At 34.6% G+C, this 22,793-nt stretch overlaps 1 protein-coding gene across 17 annotated transcripts in view; it reads right to left on the bottom strand.

Moving 5' to 3' along the window:
* Positions 1 to 532: 532 nt before the first annotated feature.
* The window catches only part of LOC142352801 (uncharacterized), a 255,743-nt gene continuing 233,482 nt past the window's right edge, over positions 533 to 22,793 (bottom strand). For 6 of the 17 annotated variants that reach the window (XM_075404917.1, XM_075404924.1, XM_075404925.1 and 3 more), the window contains 9 exons: positions 22,703 to 22,714; positions 19,541 to 19,564; positions 15,931 to 16,062; positions 14,762 to 14,928; positions 11,809 to 11,926; positions 10,840 to 11,199; positions 7,395 to 7,415; positions 5,051 to 5,470; positions 533 to 1,304 (listed from right to left, as the gene is read on the bottom strand). In XM_075404917.1, the coding sequence (XP_075261032.1) occupies positions 1,000 to 1,304; positions 5,051 to 5,470; positions 7,395 to 7,415; positions 10,840 to 11,199; positions 11,809 to 11,926; positions 14,762 to 14,928; positions 15,931 to 16,062; positions 19,541 to 19,564; positions 22,703 to 22,714 (1,559 nt within the window). In that variant the 3' untranslated portion in view covers positions 533 to 999. The other 11 variants (XM_075404923.1, XM_075404927.1, XM_075404919.1 and 8 more) reach the window with 11 other exon arrangements.

Genomic DNA, 22,793 nt, shown 5'->3' with positions numbered 1-22,793 from the left:
GTTGAATGGTTGCTGATTTGCATGCTTAAAACTTAGCAAGGCTCTTAGTGCTCAACAACTGAATTCTTCCAGCGTTACCAGTTTATCCCGCTTTTGGAAAAAAAAATGTGGTTAGACAAAAAACGATCAGACCAAAAATCGGTAGCATGGAAAATTGCATTAACAAAGACCAGCAGGAGTTTAAAATTACTTCAAACTACATTTGAGAGCCATTAATCAATAAATATTGAATGCTAGATAGAACTGTGTTGTTCGAGATATCCTATGACGTGTTAATATAGGTGACAGATAAAGTAGGCGCTGAAAATATTTTTTCGTAGACTTTTTGTGGAAATAAGTCAAAAATAACTCCTATACAGAAAAACATTTGAAAGTAATTAGTTAGCGGCTTCAACATGCTAATTTCCCTGTCTCTTTGCGGGAAGCTATGTGACTAAACTATTGACAAAAAACCAACATAAGTTCAATACAGTGACGCAAACTTTAACAAAATTCGTTTTGCAACTAAATGCATCCTTATCAACTAGAAAAGTAAGAAACAATATTTTTAATTGCAAATCAAAGCCGTAGTGTACAAATATTTTCTTCCATAAGTGAATAATTTACTCGAACGATTACTATTTAGAAGTTAAACTTCCGCTGTTAATTGTATTAAGCGCAAGATGAAGATTATGCAATAATAAAAATTCATAGCTAACTACTACACATTCAGTACATTCAAACCATTTCTTATTCAATTAAATTCATTCTATAAAATGTACAATTATTGAACAATTTTTGTAGCATTTAGAATGTGATAAAAATCAGCACAGAAACAATGATAGATAAAAAGAAATTTCCGAGCAATTTCCCACAGTTGACTGTATTTCAAAGTATGCGCACGCATTTAACCGTTTAATTTTCTGATTAAACTTTATCCTCTAATTGTGCATCAAAAATTTAAAGCTCAATTTGATGAAGCTTTACGTTGCTGCTATTTTCATTTTAAGCTCGAATTTTTCAAAGTTTTCTCGACTGCGGTAGTGGAATTTTGGATGATGTAACTTTCGAACTGCTTTCTTTTGATTGGCTGCTGTTAGATGACGTAACACTTGCGGTACTTGGTGGTTGTAGTTGTGACGTCATTGGTGAATGATGATGTTGGTGTGGAGTGTGAATGGTTCTAAGTTGTGACGTGATAGTTCTGACGTGGGTCACGCCGCTGTTTCTACCCGAGTGAGGTGAACTTATGTCTGTAGTGATGAATGTGTGTTTTTGGGTATCGTTCACTTTGGTCGATGAAGGCATCGGGATTCCTGTAGAACCTGAAAAAAGACGCTACTGTATCTATTCTGTTTACCCGCATTTTTCAATGAACCCACTTAAAAATTTGTTGTTATATAGCGTTTTGGGATCTATTTTGTTTCGTCCTTCACCCCCCCCCCCCCCAAGCTTATTTGGAATATGTTTTATGACCTCCAGGCGCACGCGCATTATCTCATTAGTAGCGTGCTATATAACAACACAATTAGTGACGTGGGGACATAAAAACACTGGGAGGGGGACAGAATTGATCCGCCTTTTGCTATGTAAAAATAGTACGTGCACCTGAGGGCGTAAAAGTCAAATGCCCAATAATCTTGGGGGGCAGGGCTCTGTTCTATTCCGTAACCGTTACAGTGGTAAATGTGCATATTTTACACACACCATGCGAATGGGTTCTTTTGCAAATAGAACGAAATAGTAAAAGGGTCACAAATAGTAAGAAGGGAAAACTTTTAAACAGGATTTTTATCAGTGAACTTGATGCGAGATCACAATCGTTCTGAGAATTTTAATTTTCCTTTCATTTCCAATTTTTGTATAAAACATTACAATGAGTCAATGTTTAGTCGAAATACAGAGAGTTTTTGAAAACAAAGTCAGCATAATGATTCACTGAAATATGACGCAATCGCAATTGAGCACTGCCACTAAGATTTCCATTTATTGTTTTACTATTTATAACAGAGAACTTGTGCCCAATTAAAATCAAAACATTGCCGGCGGATTGCCGGAAAAAGCCACCGTTGACCTCGACGATGGGAATGCAACAGGGATTGAAAAACAAATGAAACATTGACGACAACGTAATTTTTTACGCGTCACAAGTGTTCTAGTTTGGTCTGCAATTTCGTTAAATTGAAGAAAAATGTGAATTCTGCCTCTAACTTTGAGGACAATAAGCTTATAGCAACAGTTAGCAGTACACTCTAAGGAATTGCAATAATTAAATGCACTATTTTTTTAAACAAAAGGTTTTGTTGATCCGGGATTTACAGTTACATACCGTTTCTTTTGATTTTGCCTTTTGAACTTAAAGTTATTCGCTTAAACTTGCTGAATGAATCCTAAGTCCATTCAGTTGAAACAGTGAGTGAAGTAAGTCAGGAAACACAAGTCAAGTGTGAAAAGGTGACTAATCAAATTGCAGTATAAGAACAAAAAGCCACTAGCGTGAGTGCAAAATTTTGTTCAAACACCTTTTTCTCACTCTACTTAAAATACAATGATAAAATTTCAAGCAACTAAACCATTTGTTTTTTTAAAGTTTCACTTACTGTTCCGGTGTGACCAAAATCATCACTTCAATTTGATTCAACAATCTTTAAAATGTGTTGAGACTTTTGAAAGAAAACAGACAGAGCACCAATACAATTCGAATTCTTAGAATTGCAAAAAAGAGAGCATCGATATAAGTGCCTTTGAGATTGACGGCGGCTATTGAAATAAATAGCCGGCAGATTGCCTGAAAATAGCCGCCGTTGACGGTTGACGCGCTTGATGCACACCGGGATTGAAACAGAAAACGAAAAAAAGAAGAGATAAAAAGACCATTTTTCTCAGTGTCAAAAACATATAAAACTATACTTAATTAAGCTTTTAAACTGAAAGCTAATAATCGTAATACCAATATCAGCTAGAAAACACTGTAATGAACTTTGATAACCTAATTCTCAATGACTTAATGACCGGGCTTTATCGGTTTATCCAGTCTCTTTTGATTTTGATCTTTTGACTCTGACCTTATTCACCACATTGCGTGATTGAATGCGTGAAAAAATTTACAATCCGTTCAGTTGAAACATTGAGTGAAGTGAGTCAAACGTGAAAACCGTGAATTATGTAAAACGAAAAACGTGATCATAAGGTAAAGCCAATTTAAAAAGAAGAGGGCCTAAAAAATAGCCGGTTAGAGGCTGACGCGGCTACTAATTACAAAATTTCGGGAAATGTTCATGTCTTAGCTAATCGTGCAGCTGGATATGAACCTATCACAACCAACATATGCGTGAGAAATAAACGTGACGGTATTTTTTGCCAAATAGATTTAGTTAAGTCTTGGGTGCAATTAAAATGTTTTAATACGTCCATATAATTGAAAGTAATGGTTTTTGAAAACCATAAAGTTTATCGATTAAAATTGATTCAATTATTTTGTAGTGAATTCTCATTTTGTTGCGAATGATCAGTCAAAACAGAGAAAATCAAGCGACGCTTCAACTAATATACCCGGAGATTTTCAGAAAGTAACCGCGATATCTCTGTAAACCTAGTGTCTCAAAAAACCAATGAGACTAATGAGAATTAAAAAGAAGTTAAGAAAAAATCAGAATACGTCCTGATGTATGCTATTGATTTAGAGCTTTGTTTTGGTTAACTATCCTCAAATAGCCTTCAGTTAGATTGAGACATGCAGTTTGTGATAGACACCTCCTATTTGATTAAACTAATTTCAATGAGAAAGAAAAATTCAGTTTGCGAGTGAGGTAAGTCCAATGTGGCCAACAAAATTCAAGCGAATGAACCATACTCACTGCAATAAGTGTGAAAAATAACGTAACTCACGCAAGTCAGTCAAAAAATTGCCTGAATGAATAAAAAATTGAATTGAAGTTAGCATGCCGACCCAGTTCGCGACAAAAAGTTGACGATGAAACAAAAAAAACAAAGTGAAGGCCAATAAAAGGTCCGCTCAGAAACCGCAACTATTAAAAACAAATTGCTTTGAATTTTAGTTTCCCCTAATTGGTATTCGGCTAAGTTAATTTAGCCGTGCCTCGCGGACCACGGCCATGCCTCATTGTCCGGCGGGATTTCTTATACCTCTGATTACCTCTGAAAACCCAACGCGGAAAATGTTTACCCAAAAAATCGTGATTTTTATTTCCGGCTAAACTACCAACCTTAGAACTGGAAAATGTATGTTTGTGTATTAATTAGTCACCAAGAAAGCAATTTCCTCAATTGACTGATTTCCCAGCAAAAAAATATCTCTATTTTTGCGGGACTGTCATTTTCTCTAGCTTTGAACTCATAATTTCCTCCATGGTACTTATTTATACTTATTCTTATATGTTCATTAATGTGATGCGAATGATGATTTCATGTCATGTTCCAACCTCTCTTTTAACCGTTCTGACTTCCTTTTAAACATGATTCACAACCATTGCAAAGCAGGGATTATTTCATGCATGATGATGTTATATATGAATCTGAAATCGCGAATATAATTTCGAATCATACACCACAATCACTATTTTTCATGCTTTAAATGCAATTAACTAACCTTATGGATAATGGTATCTTTCTGAACAAATTAAACATAAGAAATTTATTCAAATGCAAATTGAACTGGTTCAAATCTGAGTTTTAGAAATCATTAAGTTTGAATAACTAGAATTGCTACGTTGAAAAATATCAATAATATATTATGACAACCACAAACAATTTCTGCGAACAAAAATTCAGAATCGCTCATCTTATCGACTTTTTCCATCTTGAAAACCGGTTTCTGACTTGTTACAAATTGTTTAAGAACATGAAATCTTTCAACCCAATTGCTTTTTTTAAAAAACCTGAAAATCTTTCAAATTGACTAGAAAAATGTACATTTTTCATTCAATGACTCAAAATTAATATCAAAGTTATTTTCTTTAAATTAAATTTATTTAATTATATTACTTAATTCTTTATAAATTATATATAAATTAATTATTTATAAATTAAATTAAATTATTTTGCCACTAACCCGTAGATAATCTAGGTGTTCGTGGACTTTTAGGCGCAGGTATTGACGTTGTCGACGATGAGGGGGACGTGCTTTCGTTGCGAGAACCCGGTTGCTGAAGTTGATAAGGCTGCGCTGGTAATTCTCGTACCTGCCGAACATTGGCATTTTGCTGTTGTTGTACATTATTCAGAATAGCTCTTTGTCTGTCAATTGCTGTGGGTTGGTTCCTTGATTTGAAAGTCCACAAAGAATCGCTGGATGGTTTTTTGAACAAATTTGATGACGTAAGTCTGTTTGGAGTCGTCGGGGTGGTAGCTGTGGGTGTTGATGTCGAAGGTTGTTGTAATTTGGTGGGCATTTGATTGCCCAGTGACGTTGAGTTACCTTGGTTCAGAAGTTGTTTTTGTTCTTTCACTTGCAGGCTAATGCGTCCACGCGCTGAAAATTGATTAAATGTGAACAAACTTGAAAATTTGATTATGCAACAGAAAATTTTAAATAAAAAAATGATAGAACCCATTACACTACAAGAAAACCATAACCACTAGTTCACACGCGAATGATGAATTATACATTCTTCAAATAAAGATTGCTGCTGCATTATTCGCATAAGATACAAATTATTGATGACGTTTAAAACTAATGGAAAACAACAAAATTTTGGGAAGTGTTTTTTTTACCTCACGTGAGCAACACTTTGCGTACACTAAGGATAGGCTTCAGCAATTTATGAATAATTTCTACCGTCGCCCAAATAGAATAGACAGAAACAGGTCTTAACTTTTCAATAGCGCTTCAACTTTTAATCGTAGAAAAAGAATAATTTGGTGAATTTTGATTGCACAGTCCGGAGCAAAAAAGATCCCAAAATTTTAATTGAAATGGGAGTAAATTGTACAGACTATGGTCCCGCACCACAAAGATACCATTGCCAAAATAAATAATAACATTTAGTTATTGACATTTCATGTGAAGACCCTCACAAAAATTGAAGAGCGGACTTAACTTTTGTAACTTTGATGATTAGTTACAGTGTGACGTCATTGGAATCCTGGTCGAGGTATTAGGGACTCCTTGGAGATTACCTTGACTTCTATGAACAAAAAATCTTACTAAGTTCTCTATCACAGTCGTACCAAGTTAAAAAAATTATTTGCTAAATTTTCGAGATAATTTTCTCTGAAAATCATTGTTCAACAGACTAGACGATGACTTTCTCCGTTGTTCTGTCCTATCTTACAATGTATTATGACAAACGTTAATTGCATTTCTTAAGGCATCAATTTTTACAGTTGTTTTAAGTATTTATTTTTAAGACTAAGAAATTGGTTTGAGTCACTAATTTGGGATTTTATTCATTATGTTCAGGATTTATTGAAATAATGTGGAATTTATAACCTGGAACAAATGAAACAGCTTCTGATTTCTGTAAAGACATTCGAGAAGCATGTATTAAACGAGCTTTTATACCGAAAACTATAATCGAAATTGCTTTAGAATAGAATCTAGCGCCATTGTAGCTACATTCAAAACTAATGGCTGACCAAAATCAAATGACACCCTTATTAAGAGTAAAAGAACGTTGCTTGCCTTGCCGCCTGATGAAAGTAATAATTAAGGACAAACTTCAGAACGTAGGGAGTATTAAAACATAGCACTCCGGTTGAGGGAGTCGCTCTCAAACGAAATCTGACGTTTCATAACATAGCCAACAGATTATCGAAAAATAAGCGTCATTGACCCCCTGAATATAAGCGTCGAAAGGCTCATTATAATTCAACTAAAATTAAAAATGAAACCACTTTTGGTGCGTATTGTTCTAAATAAGAGTAATTTTCAAATAAAATTTAAATTAAATAGTTGCACGAGTACATAACGTATTTACATTGTCACCGGAAAATTCTGAGACTCGTTGAAATTTATTTAAGCTCCCCACTTTTTGGGAGAGAGAGGCGAAACTTATTTGCGAAAATTTTTTCCCTCTCAGTTGTATTTCGAAGTCACAGTGGTCATTCGAAAACGGGCAAAAATACCAATACAGTCAAAATAATTGGGTAATTGGAAAAGATTTCGATTGAGAGCAATATGATTTTGAGCTAAAAATGCTCAGCAGTAAGACAGAAAGAAAATTGGGTTCATTTCCGTTTGTGTCCCCATCCCCCAGTCAACACGTTATGCCAACCCCCCCCCCCCTATAGTAAATCATTATCTGATATAATAGCACGTGCGCTTGAGTGGTGCAAACAACGTATATACCCGCTCAGCTTAGGGGTAGGGCACAAACGAATAAGATCCAAAAATTTTTCGAGATAATACCCAAAGCTACCGCAAACTGAAGAGGAGTAATAATCATCTCTCTTACCTGTATCTTGTATCAATATGACTAAAACGGGTTAATAGCTTCACTGACCGAATTAGTGTAAAACTCAATATTATCACAACATACAAAAATTACCCAGTTAAAATACAAATCATATCAAAATTAGAAGTGGCAACCTTGCGGACAACCATGGTGATATTGAGGCACACCAACCGACATGCTAGGTCAAACACAGCTACTTAATCAAATAAAAATTATTTGAAATGAGTAAAATGAAATGTTTTTAACGTCATTTTGTGTCTCAAAGTTGCAATAATAACATTCTGTATACAAAATATCAGATTTGTTTATTGTTTATAACAAATAACTCTATTGTTTATGACAATCATTGCATTTTACTCATTTCGCTAGTATAGTTTTCGTGCAATTGCAACTAAAATACGACTACACGTACGAAGTACACAATTTACAATTCAGCATTTGTTATATTTGAGCATATCAACACCTAGTTGCCATATCAATGCATGTTGGATGTTGATTTGTTTGTTTGTTGTTGTTTTTGTTTACGATTTACCTGCATTTAGGTCCTTTGTATGGCACAGTGTATACCACTGCAGCGCAAAAAACAACAACCGTTAATACAACACAGATGAAATACAAAAAGAAAAATTTGTATTGTCAAAAACAATAAAGACATAACCCATTCGCTTTGATGCACAAAACAAGCTTCCTTCGTAAGATACCCACGCACCCAAAAGAAAACAAATCTGTCCTTTGATAATCAAAATGTTCATTTTGGATATGATTTTACTTTAATTTATTCTCATCAATTACTCTGAATTTGACAATCAAACATTGTTCATAAGCTCTGCTCATTTCATCACTAAAGTTGATAGTTTTGATAATTCAGGTTAATTAGTTATGCACAATTTTTTATTAATTTTTTCTCATAAATTTTTCTGAATCATGAAACGGTTTTCCTAGCTTGCTTTAAAAAACTACGGCCGCAAAGATCACTGTTATAAACTTTAAGGCCCCGTACACCAAATATGCATACACCCTAATCCCAAGATTAAGACGACCAAATAATTATTATAATTGGCGGAAACTATAAACTTCAATCATTTTAATGATTATCTGAACCTACTTGATATATTTCTAATCTGCTGATGTTAATCATAATGAATTCAAGATCCCAAGACCCGATGCCAAAGGTAAGTTATAGGAAAGGTCACGTGATTCAAAAGCGAACAAGAGGAATCGCTCGCTTATTACTGTGTGTTGCACAGAAAGTTCCAACATCTTCTTTGAAGGACATCTAAATCAATCGACCCAGAGGCTATAAAAAAACTGTAAAATACAAGACTTTACAAACCTTAGGCTTCTAATTCCTAATGTACTGAAAACAAGACAACATGACTATTGAATACAATTAAAAACAAAGCAAAATTTGATAGAGGACACTTGGGCTGATTTTGGACTCAGAAAACTTGAACAAGTATTTCCGTATATAAAGTAAAGGAAAAATCTAATCTTCTAATATAAAAAATCAACTTTTGATCCATTCACAACATAACTTGCAAAATTTACGAAACCAGAGGGAAACATCTAAAAAGGATTTAATTGTTCCATATTTATCTGAACTTTAGAATCCATTTTTTCCATTCTCCTAATTTGTTGATGCCATTCAGTACAACATAACAAAATGCTAAAAGAGAGGAGGCTAAACCTTTAAACATAACCGACTAACGTCGGAGGAATTGCTCTCGAACGGTAACTCAAGTCACTGTGGAGTTTGAAATCTTTTAATAAACACCACTATAACCACTAAATTTAAAGTAAAAAAATAACACTAATTTTGGCGCACCTTTCATTTGACTTTTAGTAGTGAACTGTCGCCACCTGAGTTCAGCTTCTTAAAATTCTAAGAGAGAGAGAGAGAGAGAGAGAGAGAGAGAGAGAGAGAGAGAGAGAGAGAGAGAGAGAGAGAGAGTTAGATCACTCAAAACGTAGGTCAAGGGCGCAAAAGTCAATCGAAAAGTCAAATCAGGTCAAGCAAAAATTTTGCATGACCAACACGTTTACAATAATTGCTTCAAACTTCGTTCAAGAGCAATTAAAAAAGTGTTCTGAATATCATATGTGTATCAAAAGTTTTATAGCAATTAATGATAATAACAAAAAATCGCGTAAATTCTCCTTACAGCACTGATTTTTGAATGCTGAAATTTCTTGTTAATGAAGTAATTTACTTCTCACTTGATGGAAAAAAACGACAGAGAGCAACTCATAATTAGGAAACGAATAATGATCTCGCAAACGCTACTTAAAATTAAAAATATAAATATATTCAAATACTACTAAAATAAATCAGAGAGTTTTTGGTAAATTGGAAATCAACATCGGTGTGCTAATGAAGCCGAGGCTGTAATTACAAATTGAATTATAATGAAGCAAAATAAGTAAAAGCCCTTGAGTTGGACATTTACATAAATTTAAGCCATCAGTTTTTCATCTGAAAATTCTTGATCCTATACAACTGTCTAACAATTTCTCGAGCCTCCAAAGATCGAATAAAGATGACAATGATTTTTTTAAAAAAAGAAAAAAAACGTTTTCTCAATCGTTTATATTAGCAAAAAACCTTACTTTGGAAAGAGCAACTTACAAAAACGCGAAGCAAAAATTTTGCATAAAAAAGACACGTTTACATTAATTGCTTCAAATTTCGTTCAAGAGCAATTTAAAATTTACGCTGCCGGAAAAAGTCGAACTTAGGTAATTTAAATAAACGTTTAAATAGCTTTCTTATAATATCACTTTTTATCTTTCTAGGATGAGTATAAAAATTTCAGATTTGGTCAGAAAAAAAACAAGCCTCGCATAAATATTCCGCCATATTTGAAGGAATGTTGGAACAAGAAAAATGTTAGATTAATTCCGATACCATTACTACAAATGTTCAGATCGTTCATTGATGTTCCGACCCACCGTTTCGAGACTAAATAGGTCAATTTGTCAAAATGGGCTTTAGATTTTTTGAACTAATAGTTTTCATCAATGTTTACCTGCCGATGAGGACAACTGTTTATTGAAACATAAAATAGAAATTCAGCATTGTAATGGTAGCTTTCGAAACATACAATTGTGTGGCTCATATATCAAAAAAAATATATTGTTTGAAAACGTTTTTGACAAATATAAAGCCCAATCTGAAATAATGGCAAAAAACTTAAATATAAATATTAATCTTAAAATCCTTGCTCAAACGATTATTCGTTATAACTTTTCAAATGTCAAACGATTATTCGTTATAACTTTTCAAATGTCAACGATTATTCGTTATAACTTTTTAAATGAACCGTTAATTGGCCAACAGCAAAAAAAACTCATCACAGCGAATATTAGATTGGGTCGGAACTTGGTGTGCGAAAGCACAGATATATGAGCTCTTAATCGTTTATAATGACATCATAATTTCCTTTACCATATTTAGGAGAATGGACGCTGTTTGTAGGCATAGCCGAATTTGACATAGCACTACTACTATTAGCACTACTGGCAGGGTGTACATTATTAGCCGATTCCGAGCAATCATTCTCGCGACAATTATTGCAGATCGTATCCTGAGGATAAGACGAAGATTGCAACAGTGCCTCACAACAAGTGCGCGCCTTATCAGACGGGCACGATTCGCAAACATGCGTGGGTGTGGGGGTGTCGCGACCCCCGGAGGGGTTTACGCCCGGGGGTGGAATAAGAAGTGGGTAGTTTGCGGGGTTTGGTCCACCGACAGGTGTGGAACTACCCGTGGATGACCTGGACTTGCGCCGGTGCGTTCGGCACTCTTTAAATGTAAACCATCATTAACAAATTGAGTTAAGTGAATCTAGATATTCAATAGGACGATAACATTTGTTGAAGAAGTAAAATTCCATGTTGAATGACCTTCAAACATGCTTTTAGAAAATCTTTTGTTTTTCATCTTTTCAATAGCTTAAGTTCCGATAGTTAAACCACTAAAATAGGGTTCTCATCCAAATAACAGACGCCCGATTTTCAAATATAATGCAATGCATTTAAAATTCAAATGCATATAAAAAAATATTCTTTATCAGGCAAAATTTAGCTATATCTGACGCAAGAATTGTTGCTTCGAATTAAAGTGTGGAAACAAAACAAAGGGTTTTAAATCCATTTATGTCTTTCAATATGTGTTAGGAGTTTCACAAAGAGATCCAGCAAAAGAACTCATCAATATTTACGATGTGGGGATGTGCGATACTCTTCACAGAATCAATTGATTTGGAAAAAAAATGTGTTTATCTGTTTACATTCTGGAGGGAAAAATACACTGCCTGGAACTACAGTTAAGACTTCAATTACAGAAAATTCGGCGTTTCATTCTGAATAGGGATGAAATGAAACAAATGCGAACTCCGAATGGTTCCCTAACCTCTGCATGGGTCGTTCTTGACTAGGAACTCTTCAAGAGCCTGCCAGCCTCCGCCCACGCGCACCATGACAGTTGATCGCAGCACCCTCACGAGACGCATTCGCTGTGATTCCCCAAACTGAAACAGAATTCACCAAACTTCCTTTCACGCATCTCAGTCCGTGAAGCAGCCATTACGTTCAATTTTAAATAACAATTTTTCTGCTTTTGGTATATCATAATGCAAAAATTGTCAAATTTGGTCGTAGAAGCCGATTCAAGAACGCACGTCGCATTAAAAAAATAATGATGCTTAATAGCATATACAAAACACTGCCACATTATATCTGCGATTGATCATGAGCTCACATTAGATTCAAACAGACAAATACAAGATGCGTTTAAAAAAGTTCAACTTCTGAAAAGGAGATTGGCCACAATTCATAACCTTAGAACTGAAACCAATTACCTTTAAGATCCTGCTAGTCCCCGTTCCCTTGAATTTGCTCTTTTGGCCTAAACTTGGGATACCACACATTTCGTAAAATTATCAAATTAACTTCTCGCACCATTGAATTGAAACACGGAGTGAGGAAAGTTGGCAATATATCGTGAAAAATGTGAATGATAAAAATAGGCCTTGAATTACCAAGGAAAATACTAATGAACATTTGTAAAAAAAATCTGATACAAATATTGGGAAAACGGTGAAAACAAAAGTCAAATTGACAAAAAAAAACCGCTCGAAAATGGAACTGTTTTCACACTGTTTCAAAACTTTTATCTCTATTAAATGCTTTCGCATGATTGATAATACGCAGCAAAAGCGCAATCTCCTAATTTAGGGCTGTTTTGGCCATTCATGAATAAAAGTAACAATAATTCGCTATTAATTCCCATATAACATTATTGTTATTCACAATGAAAAAGCAATCGGTTAACCGTGACGCAAAAAAAACGAATTTCATATTTGCTTTGGTCAAAAAAAGCGGTTATAATTTCAAAAGCTTTGGTGGATAAAAAAACAATTGACCATGATTTTGAGCATTCAGATAGCCTAAAAACTCCTAAATTGATCGAAATTATTTAGTACTTATTTGATACACAACTCTGAGACTTAATTATACCTCTGAGCCTTGATAGGAGCACTTGCAGTATTAGCATTGCAGAGGACATTTCTATAATCGTTGTTTTTTTTTCACCCCTATTCTTTTAACCCCCTATAATTTAAACCCGATTTTTAACCCCTCAATAATTTAACCCCTATATTGTTTCACCCCAATTTTAGTCTTCCTATAATTGAGGATAATTAGGTCTCAATCAATTCTATTTAGTCTAATGAAGAGAGATAAAAATCGGTGTGAAATAAATGAGATGTAAATGAGTTTTCTTTAATTTTGGTTTAATTGACAAGTATGACGAAGGGTGAGGACACCAGTTACAAAGTCTTGTTATTTTTGTCCCAAAAAAGAAAAAAAGTATCGAGAATAATTGTGATGTATACAACCAAACATAAAGAAGCAAATTTGAAATAATTTTTCTTACTATCACAAACGTCCATACACGCTTATAACGCTAATCTTTAAAAGTTGGTACCAGAGTATGAACCAGAGCAAAAAATTCAAGTAATATTTACCTGAGCAAATTGCACTTTTGATGCGTAATGAAAACCAATTGGACTTCTATTTGAACTCTTATCAGACATAATGTGCCGATTGCGAGAGTTTTGGGAATCCTTGGACAATTTCGGTTGCCTTGAGACCAATCGTCCTGGGCTTCGAACTCTAGCTGCCCTAGGATTCCCAGAATTAACATACTTTTTGGCATATTTCCATGGAATGAATTTAAACGTAAAAGAAGTACCAATGAATACTAGCATTAATTGAACAGTATTTTTAAAACATAGCCGACAGATTGCCGGAATAGCGGCGAAAGAAAAGACTTGCGTGCCGTATAATAGAGATAGAAACAGAGACAGGTCTAAATTGAAAAAAATCGACTCCGCTCAAAAAGCTAGGAAAAAAACATTCAGCGATAAATTAATAAAGCTTGTTAAAATTCATTCCGCAGAAGCCTCTTATTAGGGACCTTTACTGCACATATGAGTTCCTTTGACCTTAAACAAATTCAAATTAAACTTAAGTTTTAAACTGCAAAAGTCATTTTATTGAGTGAGGTGAGTCACTTGTGATAAAAATTTAATAACGCAAAGAGCTTTTGCTAAAGAGAGTGAGAAATGACGTCATGCGCGCAAACGCCATTAATGAGAGGAAGAAGTCATTCAGAAAATTTGACTTTTCCAGCTTTGCTGTGTGAACAAATGTAAAACGAAAAAAGAGCGTCAGACGACGAAACAAAAAAAAAACAGCAGAACAAGTCCTGACGTGCAATTCAAAGAATTTTCATTGACTAAAGACAATGAAAAAGCAATCGGTTAACCGTGACGCAAAAAAAAAACGAATTTCATATTTGCTTTGGTCAAAAAAAGCGGTTATAATTTCAAAAGCTTTGGTGGATAACAAAACAATTGACCATGATTTTGAGCATTCAGATAGCCTAAAAACTCCTAAATTGATCGAAATTATTTAGTACTTATTTGATACACAACTCTGAGACTTAATTATACAATTGCCGCATGTGAACAAAAAACCTTTAGCGAGAAAGCAAATTTTTGTTCAAGCACCGTTTTCTCACTCTAATTTAAATTTGGAGCGAAAAAATTTCACGCCGCAAAACCACTCGCTTTTTCGCTCCACTTCCTGTTTCGGCGCGACCAAACTCACTACTCTAATTTGACTTCAAAAATCATGAAAATGTGTGAACAGATCTTAAAAAAAGCGCCCCAATACAATTCAAATTCTTTGAATTGTAAAAGACTAAGAGCACCGCAATATAGCTCCGCTCAGCTTACAGCTTTGCAGCTATAGTAAAAAATCCTGATATCTATATCAAATTTTTATGTAATTCAACTAACCCTATATTTGCCATCTCCAACTTGAATGACCATGAATTGTTTGCAGCAAGTACAGTGAGAGATCTGTCTCTTCAATTCAGTCATGATCTTTTCCTCGTCACTCGCACCCCCACTCCCAGCTCTGGATCCTCTTCTCTGGCTTCCTGATGAAGATCCTCCGAGGGCACCTGAAACGTATCAAATGAGGTCTTTTCTCCTCCTTTAATTTAATTCATCGAGAGCTGCAAATTGCAAATCTGGTTTAAAAAACTTTATACAAAAAGCCAGAAAAAGTCGATGGGAAGCAGCTAACACGAACAGCAACGAAAAATATAGATTTCTTGATTCTCTAATTAAACAGCAAGTAAGAGTTATCCATTATTCATTGTTAAATTCAACACGCCATAAGTGTTATGTGTCATAAAATGTTTCGTTCTAAATTTCTGCGATTTAGAAATTCAAATTTCTCCGACTTGAAAATTCAAATAAATTACCCTAGGTTAAAGTTTGCCAGTGAGACAGGTATAAATCTACAAACATATTAGTAAAATCACAACTGTTTTGACTGGAAAAATTTAATTTAACCTCAGGGTTATTTGAATTTACTTAGATTTGAAACTATCTCGAAATTTGAATTTGTCTCTTCGGGAAAAAATGGAGCTATCCTTTCAAACAGACATTGTAATGGATTTCCATCGAACAATTTTCATTGGACTAAAAAGGAATGGAAAGGAAGGCAGATACAAAAAGGAGAAAAGAGAACAGCACGAAAAAGGAAAGGGATAAAAACCAAGGACTCCAAAAAATGGAATAAGAAAAAAAGGAATAAAGGAGAAGCGATTCAATTTCATTCAAAAACAGTTGGTTTAATTTTGATATTCCAAATTTACTCTATCTCCAAAAAAACAGTTTTGAAACCTTGTTTGAATCTTTCACAATCTAGGCAACGAACCCCCGTTGATTGCTGAGGTTAAACTCTAGGAGCCCGACCACTCCGCGTTTAATGATAAAGGTGACATAGAAATAAGAAAACGTTTCGTCAAGAGATTTATTTCAGTTATCAAAACATTATTACCGCAGTTAAATTAGCACACGTAAAACATTTAGATTTGAAGGATTAATCTTGGTTAGAGACACACCGTACATCAAGTACAGAACAGTCATCCTTTTTAACAACCATCTTAACTGACCTGATCCTGGTCCTGCCCTGACCCTGTCCGGTCTCAAAGCAGTCATGAACTCCTGGTAGTCGATATACCCATCCTTGTCAAGGTCAAATATGTCAGCTACTGCGTTCATTTCCGTCCTGTTAGTTGTAAAGCCTACAACAGAGAAACCACCATAAATATTTGAGAAGCAACTTTAAACTTGAATACGTCACTGTTAATCACAAACTTTGAATCGACATCTACGATACATTAACAGTGCACGCACTATAATATTACTATACGGTTAGGAGAATTATAACTTATCACACGATAAAGTTAAAATTCTTATTTCACTTTCCGATTTCAGTTTTACAAAACTACAGAATTTTGGTACCGATTAGAGTCGAAATCAAAAGTCAATCTTTCACGACTAACTTTCCTTGCAATAATCTTGCAGGATTAACTTTTTCTTGCAAGAATCTTGGAGGATTGCCTTTTTTTTGCAAGAATCTTGGAGGATTGCCTTTTTCTTGCAAGAATCTTGGAGGATTGCCTTTTTCTTGCAAGAATCTTGGAGGATTGCCTTTTTCTTGCAAGAATCTTGGAGGATTAACTTTTTCTTGCAAGAATCTTGCAGGATTAACTTTTTCTTGTAAGAATCTTGGAGGATTGCCTTTTTCTTGCAAGAATCTTGGAGGATTGCCTTTTTCTTGCAAGAATCTTGGAGGATTGCCTTTTTCTTGCAAGAATCTTGGAGGATTGCCTTTTTCTTGCAAGAATCTTGGAGGATTGCCTTTTTCTTGCAAGAATCTTGGAGGATTGCCTTTTTCTTGCAAGAATCTTGGAGGATTGCCTTTTTCTTGCAAGAATCTTGGAGGATTGCCTTTTTCTTGCAAGAATCTTGGAGGATTGCCTTTTTCTTGCAAGAATCTTGGAGGATTGCCTTTTTCTTGCAAGAATCTTGGAGGATTGCCTTTTTCTTGCAAGAATCATGGAGGATTGCCTTTTTCTTGCAAGAATCTTGGAGGATTGCCTTTTTCTTGCAAGAATCTTGGAGGATTGCCTTTTTCTTGCAAGAATCTTGGAGGATTGCCTTTTTCTTGCAAGAATCTTGGAGGATTGCCTTTTTCTTGCAAGAATCTTGGAGGATTGCCTTTTTCTTGCAAGAATCTTGGAGGATTGCCTTTTTCTTGCAAGAATCTTGGAGGATTGCCTTTTTCTTGCAAGAATCTTGGAGGATTGCCTTTTTCTTGCAAGAATCTTGGAGGATTGCCTTTTTCTTGCAAGAATCTTGGAGGATTGCCTTTTTCTTGCAAGAATCATGGAGGATTGCCTTTTTCTTGCAAGAATCTTGCAGGATTAACTTTTTCTTGCAAAAATCTTGGAGGATTGCCTTTTTCTTGCAAGAATCTTGGAGGATTGCCTTTTTCTTGCAAGAATCTTGGAGGATTGCCTTTTTCTTGCAAGAATCTTGGAGGATTGCCTTTTTCTTGCAAGAATCTTGGAGGATTGCCTTTTTCTTGCAAGAATCTTGGAGGATTAACTTTTTCTTGCACGAATCTTGGAGGATTGCCTTTTTCTTGCAAGAATCTTGGAGGATTGCCTTTTTCTTGCAAGAATCTTGGAGGATTGCCTTTTTCTTGCAAGAATCTTGGAGGATTGCCTTTTTCTTGCAAGAATCTTGCAGGATTAACTTTTTCTTGCAAGAATCTTGGAGGATTGCCTTTTTCTTGCAAGAATCTTGGAGGATTGTCTTTTTCTTGCAAGAATCTTGGAGGATTGCCTTTTTCTTGTAAGAATCTTGGAGGATTGCCTTTTTCTTGCAAGAATCTTGGAGGATTGCCTTTTTCTTGCAAGAATCTTGGAGGATTGCCTTTTTCTTGCAAGAATCTTGGAGGATTGCCTTTTTCTTGCAAGAATCTTGGAGGATTGCCTTTTTCTTGCAAGAATCTTGGAGGATTGCCTTTTCCTTGCAAGAATCTTGGAGGATTGCCTTTTTCTTGCAAGAATCTTGGAGGATTGCCTTTTTCTTGCAAGAATCTTGGAGGATTGCCTTTTTCTTGCAAGAATCTTGGAGGATTGCCTTTTTCTTGCAAGAATCTTGGAGGATTGCCTTTTTCTTGCAAGAATCTTGGAGGATTGCCTTTTTCTTGCAAGAATCTTGGAGGATTGCCTTTTTCTTGCAAGAATCTTGGAGGATTGCCTTTTTCTTGCAAGAATCTTGCAGGATTAACTTTTTCTTGCAAGAATCTTGGAGGATTGCCTTTTTCTTGCAAGAATCTTGGAGGATTGCCTTTTTCTTGCAAGAATCTTGGAGGATTGCCTTTTTCTTGCAAGAATCTTGCAGGATTAACTTTTTCTTGCAAGAATCTTGGAGGATTGCCTTTTTCTTGCAAGAATCTTGGAGGATTGCCTTTTTCTTGCAAGAATCTTGGAGGATTAACTTTTTCTTGCAAGAATCTTGGAGGATTGCCTTTTTCTTGCAAGAATCTTGGAGGATTGCCTTTTTCTTGCAATAATTTTGCAGGATTAACTTTTTCTTGCAAGAATCTTGCAGGATTAACTTTTTCTTGCAGCAATATTGTAGTATTGACTTTTGTTTTCGACTAAGGTTTGGGTTTGTTACTTTACAACTCAAGGATTCGTCAAGGATACTCGAAGAATATTTCTGCATTGTCACGCAACATTCCGGGTGTTTTCGAACTTTAAGAAACAGTGCACGCGCGATTATTGTTCCGACCCTCTTGAGGGGGGAGGAACTATATACTCAAATGGGGTTTTTTTTGCTTCTATAAAATTAGAGAGCAGCTTTTATTGCTTCTTTTTTAACCGTTTCCGGTCGCAGCATAGCTTTCTAACCATCGACAAACAGTAGTTGATCACTTTGGTCAATTTTCTGTGATCATCGGTTATAGAACTAACTTAGACCCAAAATTCGAAGCATTCTTTTTCTAATAATAAACTTTGAAGTTTCAAATTAAATGAAAATACTCAAATTAAATGCAAAGCACATAAAAAGCGTTGATGACGTTAATTGCGAATAAATGCAACTGGTAAAACGGAAGTTAACGATCGCGCAGCATTCTTTAAAACTCATATTTTAGTTACAACAACTCAAGGAACAGTTTCCTCGATCATCCCCCCACCCCGTCACCCAACCTTTTAATTGCACAGTACAAGATAACAACATTTAGAAAAATGGCTATCACCCTATTATAGAGGTGTGAATTAACTTTAATAGCAAGTTTCATTTCATAGCAATTCTACTAAAAACACAATAAGTGCAAAAATGAGCTTTTTGTTTTGTTAATAAACTATTATAGATTTCTTCCTAGGGAATTAATATTGATCCAAATTACTAAAAATTTGGGGTATTTCCCAGCATCCCCCCCCCATCATGGTACACATACCATATTGGGGGGCTATGAGAAAGACTTAAAATTTGGAGTCTTTCCGATTATAGCACCTCCCCCAGTCTAGTAGTCAGACAACCTATAGCCCCCATCATGGTAAATATACCATATGATAAATCATACTGGGGGGTTGTGGGGGCTATAATGGGGAAGACCCAAATTTGTTCAAAAGGGGAGAAGGAAACAGATTCCGAATGACAAAGTAGTAACTCATATCTTAGCGTACACTCATACATTACCTCTCTCAAAACTAGGCCCGTCTTCTAAAATGAGAAACAATGAACTACCCAACAGCTATTGCCAAATCGAACCAATCAGCCAACATTGTGTAAAATTCACTTGCTCATGCTGTTAAATTTATATTTAAAATCATGCTTGTCAAAACCAGTTAAAGTGAAAATTTTTGTTTCTATCACAAGGTGAACTTTCATAGTTATTTGTGTGCTAATTCATTATTATAACGCATCAAACAAAAATCACGGCACTTAAATTCTTTAAAAAATCTTTAAAACAATTGCTGAAAGATTGTCAAAAAATATGTCCTCAGAAATAATGATTTATAAGCAACGATCGGTGAGAAGCAGTCTCTCAACAAACTACACCCTATAGCATGCAAACAATTTAAGGACGTAAACATATCCTTATTTATTCAAAACTTCTCCACTCGGCGTAAAATATACTTCTTCAAAAACCAAAATCAGCAAAAAAATATTGCGAAGATAGACACTATTGCAAACATAAAAGTAAACATAGCAAACAGATTGTCAAAAAAAACCTCAAATGATTCCCATGACCTCGATTGAAACAAATGAAAAAAAAATTGACTGAGTCCTTGAAAACAAATGGATTAATACTGACACCAATTATTACAAGACAGAGAAAACACTGATTGAAAAAAATTTAAGGCATGGTCACCAAAAACTAGTCGGGTTTTCACGGTTTACAGCTATGATACCAAAACTTTACGTATATCATGACTTCCACTCATTTCTGCTGACCTGTTATAGATGGAAAGCATAAAATTTTGGACTATTCAAAAATTTCATTCTCGCATTCACTTAGACAGAAAAAAATAACTTTCTCTCTATACTGTTTGCCGAGTTTTTAGAGTAAATTTCAATTATGAGGAACAAATTGTACAAACTGAAAAAATTGTAAGAAAAGATTAATTGCAATGCATGCATACAAAGGTTTAAAAAAACAACAGTCTTGAGGCCGAAAAACGGGCATAAGAACTCCAAAAACAATAAATTCAAAAATCAGAAAACGATTTGCCTGAAACTCCAATAAACCTCACTGGATAACCCGAGTCTGCCATAACTTTTATTCGTGCCACGTTACAAATTATAGAAGTACAGTTAGAAACATTTGGGAGTTTCGTCAAAAAATGCAGCAGCAGTTCAGCCTGAGAAAAAACAATCAGCTCATAAAAGCTTTCTCTTTCCGGGAGAGTATTTTCCGCAGTTGCGCCCGAGACTCAAATCTCTAACAATGCGATTAATAAAATTGCAAATTAAATGGAAACAGATTTCTCGAATAAACAAAAAATTGGGTACCAGATAAATGATCAGTTATTTTGGGATGCACTATCAGCAGGTACTTACAAATTGTTTTCTAATGCACAACCAAGCTTACCACTTTAAAATATCTGAAAAATTGAGAAAAAAAGAAAATGCTTCAAAAAATGATATATTTTAACAATTTGTCCGGAACAAAACCAAATTGAGATTAGCCATCTACAAATTAAATGCAGTTTTCAAACCGACTTTTTAGGAAAACTTAGGTGCAATGACAAAAATGACACTGTAGGAGAATTGTACAGATTTTCTTTATGCCAAAAGCGCGTTAAATAACTAACTGCGTTACTAACAAGCTGCGGTTTAAGTTCACGGTTTTTACACCTTTCAAGAAGATTTTAAGGTTTTTTCGGTAAACTATAACTTTTGATTTAATGCCTAAGTCATATTTATTTTCGATTCATTTAAGCAAATCTTCGAAGTCGAAATCACTAAAATTATCACAAAAAAAATGGAATTTTCAGAGGATTTTCAAAACGAATTAAATTTTTGATTGTTGGAGAAGATTCATGAGCACGACAGGATGTTGTCACTGGTTACTATGACAAAAGCAGCCTTAACAATAAATTCAAGAAGTCTTCAGAAGTTTTGATTTTTCAAAACAAAATAAAAAAATTAATATCCAGTGTAGCCATAATATGCTTCTTAAGTGAGCATTTAATGCTAAACGCTTTTAACAATGACTCATGATAAGGAAATTGTTCTTGATACATTGTAAATCGTTTGAAGCAGAGATGTTTTTTTTACAATTAAGTAGCAATAGAAAAACCATCCCAAACAATAAAAATTGCAAACTATCGAAATAATAAATTATATTTGATTCTGACCAGTGTTGCGTGGTAGAGACATGACAAAACAGGCGGATATAGAAATTGTGGTGACGACGATTTGTTAGAATTTTCAATATTACTTTAAACTATAATGTTTCCCACTCAAATTGAAGTGCGATGGCCGACAAAAATACAAGCGACATGAAAGATTTTTTAACTAATGTCATCTAAAAAGAGAAGGCAAAAAAATATCAAATAGCTACCATAGCTCCGCCTAGCTCCTGCGAAAAAAAACGAAACAGTAAACGGAACTGAACGAAATTAATCAAATGAGTGAGTCTTCCTCATATAAACTCACTTTAAAAGGGTCCAAAAATTATCGGTGAATTTTCAACTTTTTAACTAGCAACACATTCAAAATTTTTAATCAAAATTTTTTCAAATCAATCTTTCCAGTCAATTTTGTTCTCGGTAGGCGATCTTTTCCGTCTTGTTGTTAACAACATGGGATTCTTACTATTTGTTTCGTACCAAAACCTGGCTGCTGAGAGCTATGGAACTGTTTCCTTTTCCCTTGCTGAGAACAATTGTCCAGGATGGAAAATTACCAATGATTTTTAAACTAAATTTCAAATACAGTAATTAATTAACTATTCAATTCGGAAAAAAAATAATTTATTCACAATCCATCGTTTTACGACGCCCATGACAATAAATAACAGAAAACTGCTACAAAACTCTTAGTGCTTCAAAAAAAATCAGAAAAAAAACAAAACTGTTCAAACTTGATTTCACATTAAATTTACACCGAAACAAACTTCATAACATTTACACAAATTTCAAAACTTGTTTTAAAAAAACTTGAGCCTATCGAGGTGTAAAAATTAATTTCTATACACAATTTAGGCATTAGCATCCACAAATAATTAAGAGCAGACTATTTCAGTTAATTGAGATTAAACAAACAGAAGTGATCGATCGATTGAGTGATATTAATATTAATAATTAGCTTGCACATTCCGGCATCTATCAAATACAAATTTTGGTTTATTACCTGTTCCCCGGGCTGATGGCCGAAAAACAAGATCCGCTCATTAAACCGAAACAAAATAAGAGAAATTCGAACTTTGGCGGTAGGCTATCAT

Source organism: Convolutriloba macropyga, chromosome 14 (genome assembly GCF_964194025.1).
Source record: "Convolutriloba macropyga chromosome 14, txConMacr16.3, whole genome shotgun sequence".
NCBI lineage: Eukaryota > Metazoa > Xenacoelomorpha > Acoela > Convolutidae > Convolutriloba > Convolutriloba macropyga.
Note: the sequence above shows the minus strand (reverse complement) of the source record. Positions and strands in the feature narration are given on the sequence as shown.